Source organism: Strongylocentrotus purpuratus, unplaced genomic scaffold, assembly GCF_000002235.5.
Source record: "Strongylocentrotus purpuratus isolate Spur 01 unplaced genomic scaffold, Spur_5.0 spur5_scaffold_6, whole genome shotgun sequence".
Lineage (NCBI taxonomy): Eukaryota > Metazoa > Echinodermata > Echinoidea > Camarodonta > Strongylocentrotidae > Strongylocentrotus > Strongylocentrotus purpuratus.
Window position 1 is genome coordinate 50,656,212 of NW_022145612.1, and position 18,907 is coordinate 50,675,118.

At 39.9% G+C, this 18,907-nt stretch overlaps 1 protein-coding gene across 1 annotated transcript in view; it reads right to left on the reverse strand.

Annotated features, from left to right (window-relative positions):
* Window positions 1-17,846, reverse strand: part of LOC764578 (sodium- and chloride-dependent GABA transporter 2) — a gene marked incomplete in the record, with an annotated part of 21,779 nt that extends 3,933 nt beyond the window's left edge. The window contains 4 exon segments of the mRNA XM_030971974.1: window positions 943-1,073; window positions 1,770-1,930; window positions 4,670-4,801; window positions 17,196-17,846. Coding sequence (XP_030827834.1) covers window positions 943-1,073; window positions 1,770-1,930; window positions 4,670-4,801; window positions 17,196-17,487 — 716 coding nt within the window.
* Between the last annotated feature and the right edge of the window lie 1,061 nt (window positions 17,847-18,907).

Genomic DNA, 18,907 nt, shown 5'->3' on the forward strand with positions numbered 1-18,907 from the left:
GAGGAAGGAGGGAGGGGAGGAGGAAGGAGGGAGGGGAGGAGGGGAGGAGGAGGGGAAGAGAAGGAGGGGAGGAGGGGAGGAGGAAGGAGGGAGGGGAGGAGGGGAGGAGGAGGGGAAGAGAAGGAGGGGAGGAGGGGAGGAGGAGGGGAGGAGGGAAGGAGGGGAGGAGGAGGAGGAGGAGGAGAAGGAGGGGAGGAGGAAGGAGGGAGGGGAGGAGGAGGGGAGGAGGAGGGGGAGGAGGAGGAGAAGGAGGAAGGGAGGAGGAGGAGGAGGAGAAGGAGGGGAGGAGGAGGGGAGGAGGAGGAGGAGGGGAGGAGGAGGGGAGGAGGGGAGGAGGAGGAGGAGGGGAGGAGGAGGGGAGGAGGAGGAGGAGGGAGGAGGAGGAGGGAGGAGGGTAAGGGTGGGGTAGGGAGGAGGGGTAGGGAGGAGGGGTAGGGAGGAGGGTAAGGGAGGAGGGGGAGGGAGGAAGGAAGATGAGGGAATGAAGGAAGGAAGGAGGGGTACGGCACTGTGGATCGTAGAATAGCTTATTCAATTGACATTCCATGAACGAGGCCCAGGTTTCATATCCCGCCTACAGAGCATTTTATCTCAAGCAGCTGTCTCTCTCAGCCCAGGAGTAGTAAACCCATACCATGTAGGAGGAAACAACAACAACAACAACAACAATAATAATGATAATAATGATGAGGATGATGAAGGTGATAATAATACTAACAGTAATGATAATAACATGTAATTGATTTGGTTAATCAAATACGATACGTTCATATACCCTGGGTCGTATACACTATAGAGCGTTATAGAAACGGACACTAGTTACAAATAACAACCCATTCCTGCATATAGGCCTATCGTTATTATGCCATTTTTTATTAAAAAAACACATTTTTTTGATGCATTCTTCTTTCGTGCACCCGGGTGAATCCGAATGGAACTCACTCCCAAAACTCCTCCACTGGTGTACTCTTGAGGAACTCAGCACATGTATAATTGGTACCAGCCACCATCTCCTCAATCAAAGTCAGACTGTCATTCGAGAAAACCGTCTCGTTCACACATGTGAAATTATTCTGCAAAGAAAACAAGGATTGGTAAAATTATAAATCCTGGTATTGATACCCGAAATGAAATTATATAAGACTTAAGGTTATATTTATTGAAGGAATTCAAACTTAAAAGGTCTATCTAATATGAAATCAGAAAGATGGGAATTTGAAAGAAGGATTTTCATTTTTTAGATAGAGTTTTGGTAGTCCCCCCCCCCCCCCCAAAAAAAAAGGGAATTAATTGATGTAATAATAATAATAATAATAATAATAATAATATTTAATTTTTATATAGCGCTTAATACAAATATCTCTAAGCGCTTTACAAATATACTATTACCCCGGTCATTGGATTTAATGCTTGCCCGCACACACTGTGTGCACAATCTCCACTCCCTTGGGAGCATTCCAGCCGGGCGTTTCTCGTACCTGGAAAGGATTACATTGAATATCCAAACGACTGTAAAAATGACGTAGCATAGGCTCAGCAAGTGAGGTGGGTGGCGGCGGCGGCGGCGGCGGCGGGGGTGGGGGGGGGGGGGGTAGAGTGGCATAGGTCTTAAATGTGAATAAGTCCTTCCCTTTCATTTCTGCTTTCCCCCTCCCTCTCACGCATCTTTCTCTAATATTAAGTTGGTCAACTGGGGATGCCCCGTTCCCTGGCCCCATTAGCTACGCCATCGATTGGCCGTTTGTGATGACCAAAAAACTAAGCCATACTTCATATTCTACGCAGAAGTGTGAATTCCAACTGTTCCCACAGTGTGCCCATGGTAGTTCGCTGGTGAAGGAACTGAATAGGTAGTAGAGCGCCCACGCAAGGATCACCACATAGTAGATATTGCACCACCAGGCAATCACACAGGTAGAAATACCGATTCCTGCAATCACGAAACAAAAATAAGTGAACTGAATCAAGGGTTTTCATATGTATTCCATTCTTTTGAGATGTATTTGTCACTATCCCGGACACTAGCTACTAAGTACAAGTACACTTTATACAGTGAAACAATTTTTCCCCCTTTCTAGTATTTCATTGCAACCAACATAACAACAAACGGACAATATATCAAACAACGTGTTAAACCATGAAAAATTTAAATCAAGACTGATTAACCATCCAAAACAACTGAAAAGGGCAGAATTGCATAAATGTCAATCTCCAGTCGCTATCATAGTATATCACTCAATATACCAGTCTGTCCATGGCTAAAAAGGTGAATAAAGAAGAGGATTAATCTAAGAAAACAGTGACCTGGGGGTGTTTCACAAAGATCCCAAGTCGAACTTAACTCTGAGTTCGACTTAAATATTACGAAGAGCCATTTGAAGCCTTAAAACGAAATATATTCTAATGCAAAAATTCACGTAGTTTAGACTTTTCATAAATTCCACATCAAGAACATGAAATCTCCTTGATAATAGAAAATATGAATGACTCGAATTAACATTTTATGCCTTTTAAAATAACTTTTATAAAATATTTTCAAAAATGCTAACGGCTTTCCATAATTTTTAAGTCCGACGTAGAGATAAGTTCAACTTAGGATCTTTGTGAAACACCCCCTGGTCCGTAGAAAGCTCCCGATTTTTACCCCTTTTTAAGCCATGACATAATCAATTATCTGTTTACTTTTTACTAGAACTAAAACCAATTCACAGTTCAAAGTTGACACTTGAAATCTGCATCTGTAGGTACAGAGCTGTAAACCTGCATGGGCCGAGTCTTATGAATAGTCGTGATTAACCGCAACTTACTAGCAAATGGTATCAATCTCAACCATGTACATAAGAGATAGGAGACTGCAAATTTGCGATTTATTAGAAGACTTGCGATTGATTTGGATCCATCGCAACTCTTTATAAGACATGGCCCTGGACAGTGAACAATTAATAGGATGGCCATTACAAGTAATCAAAAAAAACCTTAGCTCTTTCATGTATGTATATATATATATATATATATATATACATGTTTAACAAGTTTTATTTAAAATATACATATATCAATGGGCCAACTAGAATGGAAATGCCTGATTTTAAAAATGATGACCGGCCAAGCATGTGACCAGACGAATTTTGCTTAAATAGTTAATCTTTATACAAGTTTATCAAAATAATCATTTTAAAAACACTGAATCGTAATATTTTCTTCAATTAAAGATGGATGTGAAAAATATCGACATGCCTTAGACTGCATGTTTTCTATATGCTGCAGACAGCAATGTGTCATGAATATCGGCCTTTATCTCAGTCTGAATAAAAACAACATACATACAATATATACACAACTGAGTAATACCAATAAAAATCGATACAGGGCGATTAGAACAAAAACAAATGATTAGGGGTAAAAAAAAAAAAAAGCAAATATATAGCCTTATTAGTACGTTAATTTGATGGTTCAAATCAATTAAAAGAAGAGACGTGATAAACAAAGGAATCATATTGCTTGTTTCAAAGTTCAATTGTATCTGTCTTTTATGAAAATTAAACAATGTGTGTACATTTTCTGTACTCCATTACATTCTGTCAAAATGCTAAACACAAACATGCAAAATCAGAGAAGCTAGACTAATCTGAAATGTAAACTACGTGAGGCGCGGATCCACGGGCCGATTCTACCCGCCCCCCCCCCCCCCCCCCCCCATTCGCCGTTCGCCGGCTGGCTGATTCGCCGCTAAATATTTTCTCAAGTCTTGCCTCTCTCCCCCCCCCCCCCCCCCCCCTCCCCTCTTGCCGCCGGCTGTATCCGCCCCTGTATGTTTGTGTGTGTGGGAGGGGAGGGTTTAATGCATGACAACAGATGTAAGATCAAAGATCAACTGATAATTAACATTAAGTATTGATAATAAACGGAAAGAATGTAATTATTTTTCACTTTTCTCCAATTCAAGACTAGCCATTTATGCGCATACCAATTCCCGCAATTTTTTTTCTCGAAATTGACCAGTACTCACTCAAGCGTAAAACATGGTCAATACTTTTAGAGACATCTGATTGAATAGACCTTGACCTATATTTTCATTAAAAATTATGATGCAGATGTCGTTAAATTTTAATTTGGGAGACATTTTCGAAGTGTGTGCTTTTTTAAACGCATTGTAAAGATAAAGAATAGGGTAAATAAAGGGAAATATATACCCTCTCCGCTTAAAAATTGTTCCTCCAGCGGGAAAGATCTTGACACATAAAAATATTTAAAAAATAAAAGCGATTGGTTGCGACTTTCCACCTCGCGGCATCATAAACTGGGCCATCGATGGATAAATGGATAAATATTACACTACCTTTTATTAGCATGAATCAAGTATTTATCTAGAAGGGTTTTACAATTTTGGTAAAAGTACACTAACTTATTGAATATTGCAGCGTCTCACAGAACCACCATAAGTACAAAGTCCGCGGACCAACCATCGAAATGCGTGTAATAAATTTAACACGCGTTTCAATGGGATGTCGGTGAACTTGTAGGGATTCGTGATACGATGCCATTACCAGGGCCCCCTTGCACAAAAACTAACCATTGATGGAAACTTTGCCATCAATGGTAAGTTTTATGCCACGGGGCTCTGGGTTTCACAGAAGATCGGTAAACATATAATAGTGAGTGAGGTTACCTTGAAAAAGAGGACATATTTTCCATGCTTTGATGCCTCCTAGGGAAGTGTACTGTCCTAGGGCAGCCTCGATGAAAAAGAGCGGTATGCCTCCAAGAACGGCGCAAATGAAGTATGGAATCAGGAAAGCACCTAAAACGAAAGGGTCACAGTCGAGAAACATAAACAATTTCCAATAAGTGGGGGCCAAAGTCAAATATCATGCTTATTTTTTTAGTAGAACATTGTTTCATCAAGGAAAATATGTGTATAATATATAACACACACATTTTTCATGTTCCTAATTATAAATATATCTCTAGATGTACTATCAAATACTCAGGGCTGATCATGTGGAATAATCTCTCGAATACCTTGAAATGAACCAAAAGTCTTTCAGTTTTTAAGCGAACATATCAAAATCATCTTTTAAATTCATTTTAATTTGCCTGGCTTCTCCCTTCCGCTCCCATTCCTTTTCCCCACCTTTTTTGTTGTCTTATTGTAATTGCTGTTGATGTATTTGTTAGTTTACTTAGTTCATGTTCTGTTAAATTTAACTTTCATGTATATATATATATATATATATATACTCCAGGGATTGACCACAAAAAGCCTGTAGGCCTATTGTCGATCCCACCATTATTTTACCAGAGGTGGCGCTCCCGGGGGGACTATGGGGGGGGGGGGGGCTCCCACTTTTTCAAGTACCAAAAAGTGCCCCTTATTACATAGGAAAAGTGCCTCTTTAACTTTGTAAGAAGTGCCCATTTTGACATAGGAAAAGTGCCCATTTTACTTTGACAAGTGCCCCTATTAATTTTCAAATATTCCACTTCCCCTGTCCACCTCTGATAAGTGCTCCATTTATTTTGACACGTACCCCTTTCCTTCGACAAGTTCCAATTTTCCTTTGCAATAAGTGTCCATTTTCCATTCTCACAAATGCCCTTTTTAATAATAATAATAATAATAATAATAATAATAATAATAATATGTCTTGTTTACCCAGGGTAGCCTCAGCAGTATTCATACTGTTCTCCATGAGGGCCCTCAGTCATATTAATCTCTAGTAAGTGCCCCTTTTCAGGCACAAAAGTGCCCCATTAAAAAAGAGCACCTTCCCCTTTTCATAAATGCCCCATTTCGCCTATGAAAACAGTTCCTTTTCATTCTCATAAGTGCCCCTTTTCATCTCTTTTAAATGTCCTATTCAATTCTAAGAGATATTCGTTTTACTTTGACAAGTGCCTTTTTCATCCCTGGTGAGTGCCAGGATTGGGTTTTTTCCTCTTTATAAGATCTCATTTTTCGCACTGCGACCTCACAAATCTTAAAATTTTCCCTCGCTCGCAAATGAATTTTCAGACCATCACACCCAACTGCAAAGTATGATGCTTACGCATGGGCGGATCCAGCCGGCGACAAGAGGGGGGGGGGGGCCAAATCTTGAGAAAATATTTAGCGGCGAATCAGCCAGTCGGCGAACGGTGAATGAGCGGGGGGGGGGGTAAGAGCACACATATATATATATATATATATACATATTTTTTGGTCCAGTTTGGGGGAATTTGTTTGCACCGACTCAGCCGGCCGGTAAATAAGCGGGGGGGGGGGGGGGGGGGGGGGGGGAGGGATGCTGGAGAGGAAGACCACTATTTTGTTGTTTTTTCGGGGTGGGGGGAGGTGAAGCGCCATTTTTTACATGACTTTCTTTTTAACTCTCACTTTCACCTATCCCAGATAACCCTAAGTTTTCTGTTGCTGCTTTCTATGTAGTTGATAATGCATGATTAAAATAAATAGAGAGAGAGAGAGAGAACCACCATCATTATGCCAGGCGCGGATCCAGGATTTTCCAATAGGGGGGGGGGGGGGGGCCGGAAATTCGAAATTCGCGCAGACCATTATTTTAAACTTACCAATACGGACAAGGTCATATTAGAAGCACTGTACTTTAATAGTGTACTGGTACCTACAAACGGGCACAATTATTTTGGAAAGGGGACATGCTCACGTCACATCTCTTGTCCGATATCAACATTCCCCGTTTTCAAGTTATGCTCGCGCGCAATTTTTTTGACATTTCCATCAGTGGGGGCTGAAGCCTCTTGCCCCAATATCTATTTCCTGGTTTAATAATTTGGCGAGTGAGCGGAAATTTGAGCTTATGTATGTTGTGAAAAGTGTTAATTGTCACCAAAATATACGAGATAAGATATAACAAATGCATATTGGTAATTTTTAAATTTTCGGGGAAAGAGAGGCTGCAACACCATCCCGCATTAACTGCAGGTGTTTTGAAATCAAATCAGACTCCCCAAAAAAGTATTAACCAAAACGCACGAATCCGGTTTCAAAAATCCAAAAAAATGTCAGCTTCAGAGGGGGGCACATCACCCCTCAGACTCCCTCTAAAAGTATTAACCGAATCGCACGAATCTAGGTAAAAAAAAAAATCAGCTTCAGAGCTAGAGAGGAACCCCCCCCCCCCCCACACACACACACACACACCCTGTGCGTGCAAGCGTGAAATTAACGCTGGCGCTAATGCGTAAGCAGGGGCGGCGGAGCTATTTCCAAAGTGGAAAGCACCAACAAAAAAGGGCACCTACAAAGCGAAATCTCAAGGCGAAATTATACATATTTTTAGACATTGGTATATACCCTTTCATTGTGATCCCATTATCAGGGACGATTTCAATATTTGTTTTTCTTTATATATCATACAAGTTTTTGCTTAAGCATCACACTTTCGGCTGAGTGTGATTGTCTGAATATTCATTTGCGAGCGAGCAAAGCGAGCGAGAAAAAAATGTAAGATCTGTGAGGTCGCAGAGTGAAAAATTACATCTTATAAAGAGGAAAAAACCAAATCATGATGGGGTTATAAGCATCACGGAAGACTGAAAAAACATTTGTTTTAAAGTGACATATAATTATAAATGCGAGCGAGCAAGCAAGCTTTAGGGGAAATTACTCTTAGTCGCTTTAAATTAGTGCAAGACTAACGATGAGCAGGTTAGGGGGCACGTGCCCCCCCCCCGTGCCCCCCCCCCCCCGTGCCTACGTGCCTGATGATGAGAGGTTAAGGGGGCACATATCGAAAGGGATAAAGACACTTATTAGAAAAGAAAAGGAGCATGTGTCAAGGTACAAAGAGTAATTATCAAGGTTTAAACTGGGCACTTCTTAAACCTGAAAGGAGGCACTCACCAGAAATGAGATTGGGCATGAGTATGGGAAATGGGCATTTGTCGACGGAAAAGGGGCATCCATCAGAAATTGATTTATCAGAGGTGAAAAGGGGCATTTATGAAAAGGGGATAGGTCCCTTAATAGAAAGGGAAAGGGGCACGATTCAAAATAAAAGGGCAGTTAGCAAAGGTGAAAATGGGCACCCATCATAGATGAAAAGAGTACCTATCAGGAGGGGAAGGGGTACTTTTCAAAGTAAAACGAGCATCTCTCAGATTTGAATAGGGGCAATTATCGGAGGTGAAGAGCGCACTGAAGTGAAAAGAATTAACTTCTCATATATGAAAATGGTCATTTACCAGAGATGAAAAGGGACACTTTTTATTTATGAAGGGCCTCATTTTTCTAAATAGCCCTTATCAGATAGGAAAGGGGGCACATGTGTTGATGAAATGTGCGCTTATTCGAGTTAAAAAGGGGAAGGGGCACTTCTTTACAAAGTAAAAGTGGCCCTTTGGGGAGGGGGGTACTTGAAGAGTGGGGCGAACTTTGCCCCTACCCCTGCCACCCGCCCCATCATCATCGCTTGTAGTTCACGTATGCACCCCTTCCTCCTAATTCGTTGTTACCGTCACTGCCATTTACGTATGGCCGGCCGGCGTATTTTTATTTACACGCTAGCGAGGGGAATTTCTCGATTAATTCCAATGAAACCGCTTAAAATTCCAATTTACATCCAGGAGAAAGTTTTCTTAACTTTTTCTTGAAACACTTGAACGGTTATGGAAACTGTTTGTGTTTCTAATCTCCAAATATTAATATTATTCTGCATCAAATATAAAACATTGATTTCTACTGTGATATGTAAAGGCACGAACTTACGTTAATACATACACATAATTTGTTTGTAACCAAAAAGGTGCACCATGGTAATACATTTTAACAAACACATCAACATGTTACCTAGACAACTCATCACCATAGCCATTGTAAAACCATATATTAATGATACATGTAAAATATAGATTGAAGCAATTCTCGTCGATTGGCTGTATCCTGAGTGTGATTTATATAATGGATTTTGAGTAACATTTGCATCTACCTGTAGTTGAAGAATAGATACAGTGTATAACATCAATTAAGTTGGAGTTCAATTGGAAGGAAGTAACGAGGAATATTAAAGCAATGGAGACTGGGAGATGAGGAAAGCAGGAAGTTAGAAATTGAGAGATTACTCGCGTGATAGCCTTGCATTAATGAATCCTTTATATAATGTTGTCTTGAGAGAAAGTAGACGATTTTTTTTTAATTGGAGTTTAGTGCAAGTATTAGATATATTGGAAATAGAATTAATGAGAAATTTATTTTTTATCGAGATCAATACATGGGGGGGGGGGACCATCAAAATAGGGCACTTTCTGGAATATAAGGTGCACCTACAAAGGGAAACATCAAAATGTAAATCTACCATATTAAGACATTGATAGACGTACGCGCAACGCATGTCACACACAGAAAAATGAGAAGAAAAGAAAGATTTTTTTTTTTTTAAAGAAGATAGAGGAAAAGGAGAGAGACAGAGAGAGGGAGAGAAAGAAAGAAAGAAAAAAGGAAGAACATGAAACTTAACTTTACACTTAGGCCTACATATTACATTTCCGACTGAGTTGGCTCGACATGTGCTTAAGTAGTCTGCGGACGAAAGTACAACAATACGAAAACAGAAGTTATATGAAATTGTCTTTAAGAGAGAAAGAGAGGTTAAATTCTAAAATGAAATGAAAGGGGGTATGTGACTCTCAAGGAGGAAATTACAATTTCTATCGCTCATGACGACTATTTGGAATTTCCTAATTTTTTTAAAGTTCAAGAACTTCCTGGTGCTCCGCCCCATGCAAGACTCCCGGCAACAGCGAATTATTTACACAATTTCTTGCTGTCTGCTGCCTCGAGATCACTGGAGCGAAGAAAGGTAACATTATAGCAAGAATCCCTATTCAGTGAAGGATTTATCCCTTTTATTATTAAAGACTCCCGACAAAGGCTCTCCCCCTGCAAAATTGGAGAGAGTTTTATGTAGTTTAAGCTTCTAACAACCACGCCCGTGGACTTTTTATTATTTACACAAAGGTAAAAGTGTATAGCAAGAATCCCTATTCAGTGAAGGATTCATCCTTTTTATGCAGATGCTTCTTCTACCATTCTTGACCAGAAGTGCGTTTCAAACTCAATGATATGGGCATCATCCCATTGAATGTTGTGTCCAGTGTTACGGGTTTGTTTTGCTACTTGCTGCCTAATCTGAGGGCTCTGTTGTGCTCTTTAAAAAGAGGACACAATAGGGGCGGCGCAATTTAAATATCAAGGAATGTATTAGAGTTTATTTCTCAAATGAAATGAAAGGGCTATTTGACTTTCAAGAGCGATAAAAACTCTAATCCATCCCTTGAAATTTAAATTGCACTGCCCCCATTCAGTGTGCCATTTTCAAAGAGCACAAAAAGGCTTCAGATTGAAGATTCCATCTCATAAAATTGTCTATAAGAGAGAAAGAGAGTTTATTTCGAGAGAAAAAATGAAATGAAAGGGCTATTTGACAAGAGCCCTTTCATTTCATTTCAGAAATAACCTCTCTTCCTCTCTTATAGACAATTTTCTCTCTTGAAAGTCAATAACCCTTTCATTTCATTTTAGAAATAACCTCTTTTTTTCTCCTAAAGACAATTTCTTTCTTGAAAAGGCTCTACCAGACCCCTCAAGCTCTGCCACGTTGTATGGATCCATTAGAAAGCAAAATAAGCCCACTCAATAATTGATACATATTAAAACGTCATAGCGATTCATCCAAATAAGAAATCCACGTAAGAGGCATTTTGAATGTTTTAAGAAAATTCTTTCAAATTCCAGGATATTGGGTGTTCTTTTTCAGGAAACTCTATTTAAACGAGTGGAAGCACTGGCGGTTCTGTTTTTTTTTTAAACTGTAACAATTCTCCTTGGATCAGATATAGACCAAAAACAAGCCTCATTATCTTCAGTATACAAGTGTCATTTCGGACCTTACAGCTTTCATAGAAATCGCTTCTGGACCGTCAAAGAAAAAGTTTTTAGAACCCCTGGTCTACGCATTATACACATCAGGACCAACTTGACAACTTGACAAAAATTTGAGGGGGGTTCGACCCCCCCCCCCCCCCTCTGCCTTATCCATCGTTACTGTCACTACCATTTGAGTAGGGCCGGCCCCCTCCTTAATAACGACTCCCAAGCCATCAAGAATGACCCCATAATTTATAGATTACCATTCTGCCGTTCTTTGGAGGGGCCGGGCGCGGCCTTTTCAGAAGTGTTTCTACACTAACCTTTTCATGCACTCCAGCTTAACATAAACAAGCATGCTAAGATTGTTTTGAAAAGAAGCATAATTTCGACTCAGTTTCGCATAACCTAAAAATAAGAATACGGCCAGTCACCCCCCCCCCCCCCCTCCCCTTAATGCATCCGCCTTCACGCACCCCCTTCCCCTTGTCTTTCCCTTATTCGTCGTTACTGTCACTAATTTTTAGTGCCATTTCGTTGTCTTGCTTTCTCACCGGCTCCTCTCTTCTTTTTCTTTCCTCTTTTTGAACTCTCTCTCTTTTCTTTACTTTTTGTTCTCTTTTCTTTTATCTTCTCCTTTTCCCCTTTTTTTTTCCCTTCTTTTTTTCTTCCTCTTTTTTCCTTCTCAATTTTTTTGCTTCGCCAATAGGGGGGGCCGCGGCCGTTTCGGCCCACCCCTAGATCCGCCACTGATTATGCAATGGTTCAGGGTTTGTGTAATGTACAAATGAAACTATTTCTTAGCTTCTCAACCCTTAAAAAATAGCTCACTATTTTTGAGGAAAAGCATTATACTGAACTGAATAAAGAATAATAACTTTATATTGGCTACTAATACTGATACGAGCTTAAGACAATGCGGTATCAGCGAAGTAAGATGGGGTATTCTTATAGAGGTATTCCAAAAATGACATTCTGATAATCAACATTTTGTTCTGTATTCATATGTATATACGCATAATACAACTGATCTTTATAATTTCTTAACGTGATATAGCTTCTTCTCCCCCTGCAAACGAAAAAGAAAATAAGGTTATTTAATAAAAAGATCTTGCGACAAATAACCATTGTGATTCAAATTGATGCAAAGGTTTTTTTTATTAATAAGCAATGCTTTTCACTAGAATCTTCTTTGTAAAAACGACTTTTACAAATATCAGCCATGCAATTCTGCGACTGTGCTTTGAGATCACTATCAGAGTAGGAGAAGTGTATACTTTAATGAGTACTTTAAATTGAATGGAACGTCTCAACTCAGTGAGCATGGCTGAGATTTGTAAAAGTTGTTTTTACGAAGAAGATTCTGGTGAATAGCAGTGCTTATTCAAAAAAATAATTGCACAATTTGAATCACAATCATTATTTGTCGCTTAATCCCTTTAATTGATCTTGTTTTCTTTCTCGTTTACAAGGGGAGAAGAAGCTATGTCACGTTAAAGACACCATAAAGATCAGTGTTTTATGCGTGTATATTATATACACAGGCCCCGCGGAACGTTTATCAAAATGGGTGTGCTAAAGTAGCAGGGTAGAGAGCGAAGCGTAAATTGATGTGAGGGGTTCAGGGGGCGGAGCCCCGGAAGCTCAGGAGTTTTAGGCATTTAATCACGGTCAGAGAAGCACAAATATTTTGATGCCGCATGTGTGTCACCGGCAGGTCACAATATTTTTGTTGAATGACGTAAATCATGGTCTGAAGCAATATTTAATTCAAATGAGACACTTGCTAAAAACTAAAAATTTTAATGTTGACCATTTATTTTCATAAGTACATTTTTATAGGTGAAAATAAAATGTCTGTTTAAAATATAATACAAGCGAGTACAATGTCTTCTCTTCCTCTCACATATTTCTACAGTTGGTGGCAGATTCGTTTTGTAGAGCAATATAAACATGTATAAGCAAGAGTCGCTGAAAGTGACGTTATTGCGTCCTGGACTCACCAACTAACCAAATCTCACGCACGAATTTTGCAAAAGTAGTGGGTAATTGAGTCCCGTAGGACGCAACCAAAATTTCCAGGTTGGTATCCGGAAGTTGGAGAAGAATCATTTTCGCATCGTATACTGGTTATAATTTCAATGATTTACACATCTTTCCAATCTGTCATATAGTGTTACAGTAACGACCATCTGTGACCAGGGGCGGAGCCGGCGGAAAGAGGGGGGGGGGCCAAATCTTGAGAAAATATTTAGCGGCGAATGAGCGGGGGAATTTTTTTTTTTTTTTGGGGGGGGAATGTTTTTGTTATTTTTAAGGGGGGTCAGGGGGTGGGGGGGGGGGGTCAGGGGTCGCTTTTGTTTTTTATAAGGTAAAACTTACGTTACTATCCCATTTTTTAAACCGGTTTACGGGGCAAGGGGGGGGGGGGGCCGGGCTGGTAGAATCGGCCCGTGGATCCGCGCCTGTGCTTACGCAATTATCTTATATTAAAAAATGTATATTTCCGCTTTGAGATTTCCCTTTGAAGGTGCCCTTTTTTCCAGAAAGTGCCCTTTTTTGTTGGTGCCCCCCACTTAGGAAGTTGCTCCGCCGCCTCTGTCTATTATATTATACTTATGAATTATGATGTATTCTTGTTTGTCTTTTGATTGTTACGTTTTTTATCAGATTGTGGAAATAAACTTGAATTGTATTGAACCGAGTTGCCTGTCACTACCACACAAACTAAACACACCTTGTTCATTCGAAATATTTTATCATAATCATATTTTAATACACAATATTTCAGTTTTTTTTTTTAGCGGAGGGGGCCTCCAAAAAAGACGCCCTTTTGACGAAAAATAGTATTTTGTAAATAATATTTTAAGAAAACCTTGAACCGCCATGAATTTGGTGTCATATGAAAGAAAAAATTAATTATTCACATTACGATAGTAATTTCAACGGAATTGAGGTCAATTAACATCGAGAATTGAAATAAAATCATTATTTTTTCTCGAAAACCGTTAATTTCCATATATTAGAATTGGAGGGGTGCCCTTTTTCGTTACTTCCCAGGAATTTACCCATGTACAAGGAAAATACCCTGTTCTAAGGAGAGGCTTATATCTCTTTTCAGCGAAAAGTTATAGTAACCCAAAATTATTGATTTGATTTCCAATAAAACTACATTTTTGCCCACAATCCTGTATGCTTATACTTGACATGGCGTATCGAAAACGTGTCTGGCGTCATTACATCGAGCTTTAAAGATAACTTTTAAGTAAAACCTCTAATCACCAATGAATTTGGTGTCAAAAGATCGATAATTAAAATACCTCCAAGTTGATATTAACTTCATTTAGTTATGTAGTGTGTGAAATATAAAGTTTGAGCCAAAAAGGTCTTTCTCGTGTAGATATTTTTCCCTCTAATTTTGGCCTCGGTATATTAACTGGACAAAAGTGTTGGACATTTAGAAGTGGAGAAATTTCAAAGGTTTTGGAGTGCTGATTGCAATTGATCAGTAGACTACTTCTTCTGTACTCTGTGATGTTTCGGAAAATATTCCAGTGGCGGATCCAGGGGGGGCCCGGGTCCTCCCCCTTGAGAAAAAAATCATGCAAAATCACGCGATTTTTACCTTTTTTGGGGGGCGCTCAAGGGGGGGGGTGCAAATTTTAAAATTTTCGAGGACCAAAAAAAAAAAATTGTGCTCACTACCCCCCCCCCCCACTCCCACTGAGCAACTTTTCGGCTGGCTGAGTCGTTGCGATTTTTTTGGGACTCCCCCCCCAAAAAAAAATGTCCGCTTCCCCCCCCCCCCCCCCCCCCCCCCCCCCCCCCCCCCCCCCACTGAGCGACTTTTCGGCCGGCGCGATTTTCAAATTTTCGGGAGCAAAAAAAAAAAAAAAGTTGGGCCCCCTCCCCTAAGAAATCCTGGATCCGCGCCTGCCCCTTTCATCTGACCGCTTAGTAAAATCTTTTCATGGTGAAGACAAATATTTCAACATAAATCAAAGAAAGATAACTAAACAAATCCCGCATGTAATTTAGCGGGGATTATAGACAGCACACGAGACCAGCAATGTAGTTCTCTTGAACCCTCAGAAACATTGTCAGAATGCCCATAAACCCGACATGCCGGTCGTGTGAATCCTCAAGTCATTTTTCAGAAGACCATGCAGAATGCTGGAGCGTTAATGTGGTGTAAATTCTTTTCAATACATTGTGGATATCAGATCCGAGCCAAAAATGTGTTTTCTTTTCCATTATTGAAGAAAAACATAGAAATTAATAGTATTTGCTTATCAGATTTTCTCCTGGGTATACTCTCTCCTAAGGACAATTTTATGCAACAACGGGTTGTCTTGGTAACTAGTTCTATCTTTACTAATGGGATCCATGGGGTCCGCCTTAGGGCACCTGGTGGGTTGCAGGTACAGTGCCCCAGTCAGGGATCCAGGAGTCGGAGCATTGATCGAGTTTGGGCAATTCAAAACATTCTAGATAGACGTCGTGAGCGATAAAAATTCTAATCCATCCTTGAAATTCCAATTGCATTGCCCGTATGCCCTTTTTTAAGAGCACAACAAAAAAAAAGGCTCATTTCAAGGCATTCCATAAAACTCCCACTCTCTCCAATTTTATGCATTTAAATTGCACTGCCCCTATTGTGTGTCGCCTCTCCGCTATTAGGTAATCATTATAAACCTTGTTATGCCAAGTATAGGGGTCGGTAAAAAAACCATAATTGTAATTATTTGCATGAAGGGATCTTAACCACCAATTCAAAGAAATTTAAAAGAAAGAAAGGGGATTTCAGAGCGGTATTCCTTTGTGAGTGGAACCATCGCCCACTCACTCTCTTTCTCTCTCTCCTGGTTCACCAGTCCTTTTCCATACTCCACTCACGAAAAATACACCTCTCTCTTGTTTTTTCTCTATATCTTTCTGCCAACAATTATCATCACTCGTCCTCCATACATAGAATGTAATGAAACCGAAATAGTGCTTCTCTCTGCTTATCTGCCGTAGTTTATAGGAGGGATTAGACTGCCCTGCAAGGTCACTGGACAGGTGGTTATCTCACCAACTCAGCTCTCAGTTAACATAAGAAAAAAAGAGGATCATGGGGGAACCAATGGTCTCCGATTAGGCATTGTTTGTTATATAGAGGGCGCAAGTAGCTACAAGTAGTGCAGTGGGCCTTTAAGTTTTGTTTCGGCTTGGGATAATTAAAAGAGATTCACACAATATTGTCCCTTCTCGGTTCGATAGCGGTCAATTCCAGACAGTATTTGTGAACTGATAAGGCATCCATTTACGTACACTCTAAAAATAGAGTGCAAAATTTTGCTGTGCAAAATCGCTGTTTAAAAAAGTTGGGTAAAGTATTACCCAACCTTGTGCCAAACACCAAGTCCCTTCGAAATGTCATTACACTTGCCATAGTGTCATATCAACATTCGACTGTGCGCAATTCTGGGGTAAGAAAGTAACGATGCAGATTAATATTTGAACCACGCGTTGGGTAAACACAAATTTTGACACCTAAACGTTGGTATTATGACACAACTGATGTTAAAAACTATGATTGAAGCGCTAGCGTGGTCGGTCGGTCCGAATCAGCTGTTCGTCGAATTAATCGTGTTCAAGATCGACAGAAGATGGACTTTGTTCGAAATAGACTACGATCATGCACTTGTGTCTTTCCGCAGCATTTATTTGCATGAATGCGTGTTAATCTTCTCAATATCGACATGAAATTCCTCATAATTCTGGACAATACATTATTCGTATGGAGAATGTCATCCGTGATGCAGTCACCTACTGCGAGCACGCCAAGCGAAAGACTGTCTTAGCCAAGAGAGAGAGAGAGAGAGGTCTGCTACTTATACACTACATGTAACATGGACCTTTCCAGCCAACTCCTCGGACAAATTTTCGTTTTTACCCAAGTCTGTGTAAAAATAAAAAATCATACAATAAGGTTGGGTTAAAATTTTACCCAACTTTTGGGTAAAAAAAAGTAAACGAGTACCCAGGATGAGTTGGGTAAGAATTACCCAATGTTGTGTCAAAAAGGGAACATGGTTGTCGTTAGGTAACATTTTACCTTTTACATTGGGTCAAATATATTGCACATCAGTTGGGTAAAACATTAAACAATAATTTTGCTGGGTAAATTTTTACCCAACCACCCCTGTGTCAAATTTTACCCAACAAACATGCATGTTCCCTTTTTACCCTCGTAAAGTGTAAAATTTTACCCAATATTGGGTATCTTTTTTTTAGAGTGTAGATACGTAGATCAAACTGTACTTACCACCACCGTTTTTGTAACAAAGATAAGGAAATCTCCAAACGTTTCCTAGCCCAACAGCAAATCCCACACATGAAAGAAGAAAATCTAGTCGACCGCTCCACCTCTCACGCCCTACCGCGGCGATGTCTCCACCACCGTTTCGGATAGTTGTTGCTTTCTTCCCTTCCATCTCCGAGCCTTGAGCTGCCTGGTGTGACCACTTTGTTTCCTGCAAGTTTGGGTAACTGCTGGGAAAAGTTGCCTCAGCTGACAAACTTTTCTTTTCACTCGGCTCTTCGTCGCGGATTGACATGATTTCCTTTCCTAAATATTATTGGCTCTAATTCACCTTGAATAATGTTTACCTGTGTTGAATATGTTGCCTTTTGAAAACGGTTTAACCGGTGCTCTTCCGGAGCAGCTGCGTATGTTCTGCAGCGTATCACATTATCTGAAAATCGAGGAATCAACACACACAAAGGTTTGAATACAGAAAAATATACAATGCCAAAAGTAAATTCTTGTCTATACTGTATTGTAAGAATTCGGCGAGGTATGAGTATTACTTATAAGGATATTGTTATGGGCGGCCAGGCATAACTCTGAAGGCCTGTATGCAAAAATAGGACCATACGGGTTTTGAATAGTTCGTACCAGGATACACGTCACGAAGATAATTCACTTTAAATTAAAGTACAAGAATTGCACCTTAAAATATATATACGGACAGCGCTCTTGGTCTTTTGGTAATCTCTTGGTCTCACAACTATACAATTTTGAGAATTTTGTGATTACAAACTCTCAACGATTGGAAAATCCCCCCTTTTTGTTAACGTGGGTCACCTCGATCACAATATGAAAAACTAGATGGAATTCGACTGCGCGCAGTCGAAAATGATGCCTCCGTTATAGAGCAATTTTACAAACCAAAACAGGAAAAAAAAATTGAATTCACGTTCAATGGTAATCCATTGACAGGTTCTCAGAATATTGTGATTACAAGCAATTTCTCATATACATATATGACCCTTTGATCTTTGACCTCATGACCATAAAATCTACTCAGTTCATTGGCTCTGCAAGATGTTCTGAGTTAAATAGTAATCCATCTGTCAGTTCTAATGAGAATGCGTTCACAAGCTATTTTTGCATACATAATGGGCCCATGACCTTTGACCTTTGACCTTATGAACCAAGAATCTACTCAGTTCATTGGCTCTGCAAGTAACAAACATGACCTAATTTTGGCATGAATCCATCAATCGGTTCTTGAGATAACGCGATCACAAGCTGTTTTTGCATTCATAATGTGCGCTGTGGCCTTTGACCTTTGACCTACGTGCTCCAAAATCTAATCAGATTGTCTTCTTATGGTGATACACACTATCATTAAGTTTGAAGTTTAAATCTCCAGTGGTTCTTGAGATATTATGATAACAATCTCAATGTATGGAATTTCATAAGTTGACCTCTGTGACCCTTGACCTTTGACCTACGTGCTCTAAAATCTAATCAGATCGTCTTCCTATGGTGATACATACTATCCTTAAGTTTGAAGTTTTTACATCTCCAGTGGTTCTTGAGATATGATAACAATCTCAATGTATGGAATTTCATACGTTGACCTCTATGACCCTTGACCTTTGACCTACGTGCTCCAAAATGTAATCAGATTGTTTTCCTATAGTGATACACACTATCACCAAGTTTGAAGTTTAAATCTCCAGTGGTTC